At 31.9% G+C, this 7,230-nt stretch overlaps 1 protein-coding gene across 1 annotated transcript; it reads right to left on the bottom strand.

Moving 5' to 3' along the window:
• Positions 1 to 308: 308 nt before the first annotated feature.
• Positions 309 to 6,979, bottom strand: LOC132740921 (uncharacterized). Its single transcript, XM_060728986.1, has 2 exons — positions 6,888 to 6,979; positions 309 to 3,398 (listed from the first exon to the last, which is right to left on the bottom strand). The coding sequence occupies exon 2, from the start codon at positions 3,395 to 3,397 to the stop codon at positions 1,247 to 1,249; it is 2,151 nt and encodes a 716-aa protein (XP_060584969.1). The 5' UTR covers position 3,398; positions 6,888 to 6,979; the 3' UTR covers positions 309 to 1,246.
• Between the last annotated feature and the right edge of the window lie 251 nt (positions 6,980 to 7,230).

Genomic DNA, 7,230 nt, shown 5'->3' with positions numbered 1-7,230 from the left:
CTATGTTTCTATTATTATTAATCTTCATTACTGAGAAAAGTGGAGCATACTGTCCAAATACAAATTTTGTTATTATGTTTTAGAATATGTTTCACGATGCTTTGTGACTGTCCCTTGGTTGTAGTTGAATCGTGGTAACTATATATTTTTGTTCCCTTGTCTCACTGTATAATTAAGACAATGGTAAATTGAAAATAATAAAATCACAATTTAGATAACTTTTATTTTATGCTGTCAAAGTTGGAATATATACATGTATTCAAAAACATTATTATAATTACACAAGCATTTTATGTACCAATATCATATGTAGTACCTTATTGTACCATTTATATAAAAGTATTAACATGCCCTTAATACAAATAAATATTAAAGAAACATTAATATTTTTAAAACATAATATGTAATCCCTTAATTGTTTTTGGGGAAATAGCTTAAATATGAAAATAAATAATGTCTTTTGGGAATAAGAATTACTTTGAGCATTCACTTGCATGTGAGAAGAACAAGAAATAGAATCAATGAGCTTTTTAAATTCCAAATTACTCAAAATTGTATCTTTTCAAACATAATGCTGAGAAACCAATAAAAACTTAATATAGAAATAGCAGTGAATATAAAAAGACCCATACCTGTATAATTACGACAATGGTAAATTAAAAATAATAAAATCACAATAACTTTTTTATTTAAGCAGTCAAAATTGAAATATGACTGCATATCGTTTGTCTTTTCTTATATACATGCTCAATTTATTCATGAAGCGTTATTATAACATACTGTCAAGTTTAATAGTTTCAAACATATGTATATCTTGCTTTTGCTATACCACGTTTATTGTTTTGTGTGTGATTCCATGTTGAAAATTAATTGCTAAAATTATATGAATGCTTATTTGTTTAACCTATTGACCTATTCATATGAAATTGATACTAAAATGTTTTGGTTATAATTTAAAATGAATAAATCATATTCCAAAAAGTTTGGAATGTGACAAAATCATTGTCAGAAAAGGTTGGGGACACTCTCTGATCATGGTCAGATAAGGTTGGATTATGGCCAGATCATGATGACAAAAGGTTCGGTTATGGTCAGATTACGGTCAGAAAAGGTTGAATTATGGTCAGATAATGGTCAGAAAAGGTTGGATTGTAGTTAAAGGTCATCTTATGACGTTGTATAGACGTTGGTTTCTGATATCTAAAATACTGTCAAATCCAAACCTCCTGCAAACGTTTACCCAACATTAGGGTCTAATGTCAGTACAACGTTGGTACAACGTCTTTTCAACTCTGGGTTGTAGTAAATAGGAGAGAAGTCGGCATAAATGAATTTTTGCAGCATTATTTCTTGCTCTTTCTCGCAGAGAATATATGTAGCAATTGAAAGCATAATTTGGTCTATTTTCTTGTTCCATAATTTGCCCTAAAATGTTAAGAGCTGTTTCTCTATGATTAAGGTTTTCCCCAGGAAATGTGGTTCTCATAAGCTTATTGAGTGCTTGTTGTTTTTCTTGATGTCTTTTAAGATGACCATAGATCTTATATTGTAGGAAGTATAAGAAAAGTAGAGAATCAACTGTAGCCCAGGTCATAAAACTGTCTTCAAACCAAAGTTGTTTTTTTACTCTGTGTTTCATGTCATCTTGTGTAGATCTGAACATTTCATACTGTAGTTCATGAGGAACGCAGTTGATCTCCTGCCGTATGAAATGGACGCAAAATGCTACAATATGTCTGATACAGTCTTCTTTGTGTTCTTTACATACCCTTACAATGTCTTCAGATAATGTTGATGGAATCCTCTCTTCGCTGATACAGATAGGGACAACATGATGAGAGAGATATTTTTGTTTAGTTTGTCTCAGAATCTCTTCAGCTTTCTCCATCTGACCTATACTGTAGAATACTGATGCCAGTTTCAGCTTGCCAGATGAAACATCTGAGTTTAAACCATCCGATAGCAAAGTAAATGCTTCAGGCAATATTTCATTATTTTTACCAATACTGGATGATGCTAGGGCAGATCCATATGTGGTAAAGGCCAAAGGTGCCTGATATCTTGTTCTGTTATGTGCAATGATTTCATCATTATCAATGTCATAGGTCATTAGGGAAGGTAAATAATTGTTACAATATTGGTTCATTTTTTCTTCAAAGTTTTCGTTTGGTAATCGTCTAATGAAAGAAGTGTAAGCCCAAAATATATTACATGCAAACATAAGGTAGGATGAAAAAGAAATACAAGACCTGTAAACTCTCTGTGGTACCATGTTCAGTTTAGCTTGTAGTCTATATCCAAGATAATCAGTATCAATTCGAAGCAAAAAATGCCTATCATTTTGAATAAAGTCACTTACATTTTCTGTAAGTTTATGGTTTGTTTCAGAAGTAAATTGCCCTGCCATCAAGTTGTTTTCAGATATTATAAAATGGGAACAATGTTCATTCTGTACACAACTGTGTAATTCCTGTAAGCAGAATATCAAACATGTCAATAAATTGTTATCTACCCATATACTTGGTTCTGTATTTTCTATACAATGGAATAAAACTGTTTTAATCATAAAACTTGATAAATTTATTTCTCCCTGAGGATTCAGGCATGATTTAAGAATAATTTTCAGTAACACATAACATCTTATTTGTGTTATATTTAAATTAAACATAAGATATTTCTCTGCCAGTGATGTAGATATTCTCCATTCCAGTTCCGGATATATACTGACTTTACTTCCAGTTGGAACAACAAAACATGTTGTTTGGGCTGTAAATCTTCTCATCTCATGTGTTGGCAATCCTCCTGTACCTTGTCTCTTTAACCAACCTGATGCTGATTGCGGCCAGGATTTACAGGGAAAGGCAGGCACCATGTCTGTATCACAAAATCCATGTTGCCATCGTTTAGCAATAGATGGTCCATGCTGCTCATAACCAGAAGTCATAAAGCAATCTTTAATCGTGTTTTTACACAATATTCTTCTTCTGTCAGATAAATGATGTTCATCAGGAATTTCATTGGCAGGCATAGGTCTACCATATTGGAACAGTTGTAGCAAACAATACCCAGGGGTGGTGTTCTCATTCTGTATCATAAGGTAGTTTTTCTTGCCATGTTCCCACTCTGACAAGTCTTGTATAACTCTGACATTATTGTCACAAGCTATATAATCTAGGTCTGACTCAAGTCCTGGAGTAGTTGTACCTTCACTTTTACTCCCCAAATAGTATGAAGTTATATTTACACCAGTTTGCATCATAGTGATATTAGTCAATGTCTCTTCCATCTGCATCAATTTTCTCCATCTCGCAATCTTTTGTTCATTAACACCGATGTCATATAAAACCTCGGATAACATCAGTGAAAACTGTTCCCTGTAGTGAGGTGCTGGAAACATTCTGTAATATAACAAAAAAGGGAATTGTTACAGATAGCCAACAAGTTTCTTTTGTTAATCTGACGGAAATAATGCCTAAGAAACCAATAATTTTTGTCCTTCTTTATAATGTTCTTACATAAGTTTTCAGATTAACAAATGACTTTATAGCATTTTAGTTGCTGTCACATGAAGAAAGTTTAGGACATATTTGAAATTATTTGTTATAAAAGTAGGAAACTAGTAGTAGACACTAATTGCCAAAAGGTTGTTCATGTATCTGACCAATGAGTGACAATTTGGAATTATAATACTAGTAGGTAAGCAACAACAACAAAAGCTTTAGAGAAATAAATATTAAAGTATTTCTGGGTCTTTAAAACATGATTTGCATATGGTATTCACTATTAAAATATGACACCATTTCAGAAGGGTAATCTTAAAAAAAAAACAAGAATAAAGATCAACAAGGTAAAGGCAACTTTCACAGGACGCAACCCCCCTGGAGTGGACATAAGGGCGGCAAAGGGAGAGGGACATGTAATTTTTGCTAAGTAATGACACATTTTAACTTTTGTTTTCTTCTAAGGTCGATTTCTATAATAATAATAATTATATCTTTATTTAAAGAAGGTTACACATTAAGAACATACAATAGAATAGCAAACTATCAAAGAATATTACTTATTAAAATGAATATTTATTGGGATGCAGGTCTACAGTGCAGAAAATAATTCCATAATTTTTATTCATGAGTTATGCCAACACTTTGACATTGAAAGTCTCGGTTAACCTTTTTCAATGTTCAACTTTTATTTTACTGTCCAGCACCGAGAAACTCGGAGCACGATGTCCGTGGACAGGTCTTATTAATATATATAGAACTGAATACTGTTCATATTTTGAAAACACCGATTTTCAACACATTTTTGTGTTGTCCTTGATATTTTTGATATTTTAATTTTACATTGAAAATCATTCAGGCATGCGTCTAGAAGTCCCCAGTGTCCTTTGTGAACACGTCACTCTGAATGACAGATATTGTTCAAAATAAAAAAAATATATAAAATCAAAGAGGAGTCTCAATTATTTTTATTGATATGATATTGCCTTTTATATATCAATAATTCTCATTAATCATTAAATCCAGTTCATGTCATTTAGTGAAAGCAATTAAAACTTTGAGTCTCAATTTAGAAAACTTAAGAAAACGTAAAAAAAAACATTTAGTGTTGCCCCCTCCTGAAGATGGCTCTTGTTTTAAAGACGAGCTTAATTGACTTTATATTTCAAGAGATTGGCTGTTATAATGGTGATTGACCAACAGTTAAAATTAAAAAATGTTTAGGATAAAATATAAATTTACCTTAAATATAAAAAACACTGACCCACTCTTTTTATGAATTGAGAATTGCAGGTATATTCCAATGGATAATTATAAAAATTTCTTTGGGCCAAGCGAGTTATCTATTGTTCATGCAAAGAAAAATTATACATTTGACAGGAATTAAAGCATACTATAAACTTTCAACTGTTCTCTCACTATATATCCAATGGATGAGCATGTCACTTAAACTACCATTGTTATTCCTCTAAACCATTTGAAGAAAAGGGTACACATTGTTCTTAAGCATGATGTCAGTCTGATGGCCCTGCTGTCCATCCATCTATCCATTTGTTCATCTGTCGCACATTGTTTCAGGTCAATAATTTGAGAATGCATGGATCCATTACCCTAAAGCTTCATATAAACATTGGTCTTGGTCAGTGCATGACCCTTATTATTTTTAAGGGTTAAGGGTCAAAGGTCAATGTCACATTGATCTTATATGCCAAATTGGTTTCTGCCCAATAGCTTGACAACCCATGGGCCTTGAAACTTCGATGTAGCATTGGTTTTGGCCAATAAATGTCTTTTTGCGGGGTTATAGGGCCTTAAGTGTTACTTCTTTGAAGAACATAAACAAACATAGAAAAAAGACATTTAAAGGAGTATTTATGTATGAAACTAAAATGCCAAGAGCTATTTGACATAAAGCATTTTGTAGCAAATTTTTACTAATGTTATAAAAATTGTGCAGCCTGAGTAAAAAATGACGAAAGTAATGTAACCTCAATACTGACCATAACGTTGAAAAACATTTGTGACCTTTTCTATGAATGTAATAATCTCAGGTGAGCGATCAAGGGCCGCCATCATAGCGCTTTAGTTTTGGTTGTAATGAGGAAAGGGTGTAATAGTTTCTGACTTTGTTAAAAGCTACTATAAAGCATGCATGTGTTAGTTTAATTTGTTGATTAAATAATATGTCATGAAAAGAATATTTTTTTAATTATTTCTGCTTGAAAATTTGCTTTTAAGCTCATCTAAGCTGGTTCGGGGTAGGTTTATGGGATCATTGTCAGTCTATCGTATGTCGTTAAGCTTTTTACACTCTAGCAGTCAAATGTTCCCCTCAATTGTCACCAAACCTGCCATTGATTGATTGTACATGTTGGAACATGGACTTTTTTAGATGAAATACTAGATCAAAGGAGCAAAAAGTACAATATATTCTTACAGTGTTGAGGCTACTGTGTCAGTCTAAACATCCTGGAAATTGGTCAGAAATGTTGTTTTGATGTTTGATGATTTCTAGCTAAAGTTAGAATATGGATCACCTGGGGTCAAAAACTAGGTAATACAATTCAAATATGGAAAAACCTCGATAACACTCTTGAAGCAACATGTTTAGAAATTTTTCAGCAGTGTTGATGCAGTTACTCTAGCTCAGGTTTAGCTATGGGTTATTTAGGATCAAAAACTAGGTCACATAGCCAAAATATGGAACATCTTTGTTTACATTCTAGAGATTACATTTTCAGCCCAAATATGTTGGAAATTGGTCAGAATGATTGTGTTGATGATTCTAACTAAAGCATGTCAAAAAGTCACAGAGCCCAAACATGAAAAATGATATTAAACACTATAAATTTAATCTTTAACAGCCTAAACTATCCTGAAAATATGTCAGTAAAGTTGTTAAAATGATGTCTACCTCAAGTTTGAGTATGGGCCATCTGGAGTCAAAACAAGATTAAAAAGCCCTTATTTGGACTTTGCTTTGCACTATTTTGGTGCAGATATTAAGTTATGATATCAGTCTAAGATTAAGTGTTATAAATATAACGTCTTGCTTCTCGGCAATGATTAACCGACATAAACTACAAAAAGCCTGTAACGTCTGATATGTTGGACTTTCTAAGATAATGAAATTATACCAGTTTTAAATCCATATTTAACAGTATTTATAGATCCATTAAAAGCCTTAATAATCAGGTTAGTGATATAATGACCCTCGTGGCCCTTTTCTTTGACTTGTCATCCTCTTTTGGTTTTGATTTTAAAATAATAAAAGATAATTTGAATGTAAACCCTGATCATATTACTGATTTTAATACTTTACTATATCATATATTCATATTAATATATAATACATAAGTGTGAAACTTTATGAAAAAAACAAATTACTTTTAATGTTTGATTTTAAATGATGTGATGAAATTATATGTTATTTTTCAGTGTGCAGTTTTGCTATTTTCAGTGATTTAATTCCTCTTTTGGTTTTGAATGGAAGGGAAATCACTCACTTCCTCTTCCTGGTATGGAAGTTGAATTGTCATATTGAATTATGTCCCTTGACACTATTGAGATGAATGAAAAAATTTCAAGACTGTCAGAAACATTAGAATCAAATATTGACAGGCTTTTTTCTGTATTGTAAGGATACTGTTTTCAATTAATACCTCTATAAGTATCTAGCATGCAACTAATAAGGTTTGTGAAATTAAATATTAGGTATTACCCTTTTATT

This window comes from Ruditapes philippinarum, unplaced genomic scaffold (genome assembly GCF_026571515.1).
Source record: "Ruditapes philippinarum isolate M1 unplaced genomic scaffold, ASM2657151v2 ctg129_1_1_1_1, whole genome shotgun sequence".
Classification (NCBI taxonomy): Eukaryota; Metazoa; Mollusca; class Bivalvia; order Venerida; family Veneridae; genus Ruditapes; species Ruditapes philippinarum.
This window is presented reverse-complemented; position numbering and strand designations above follow the sequence as displayed.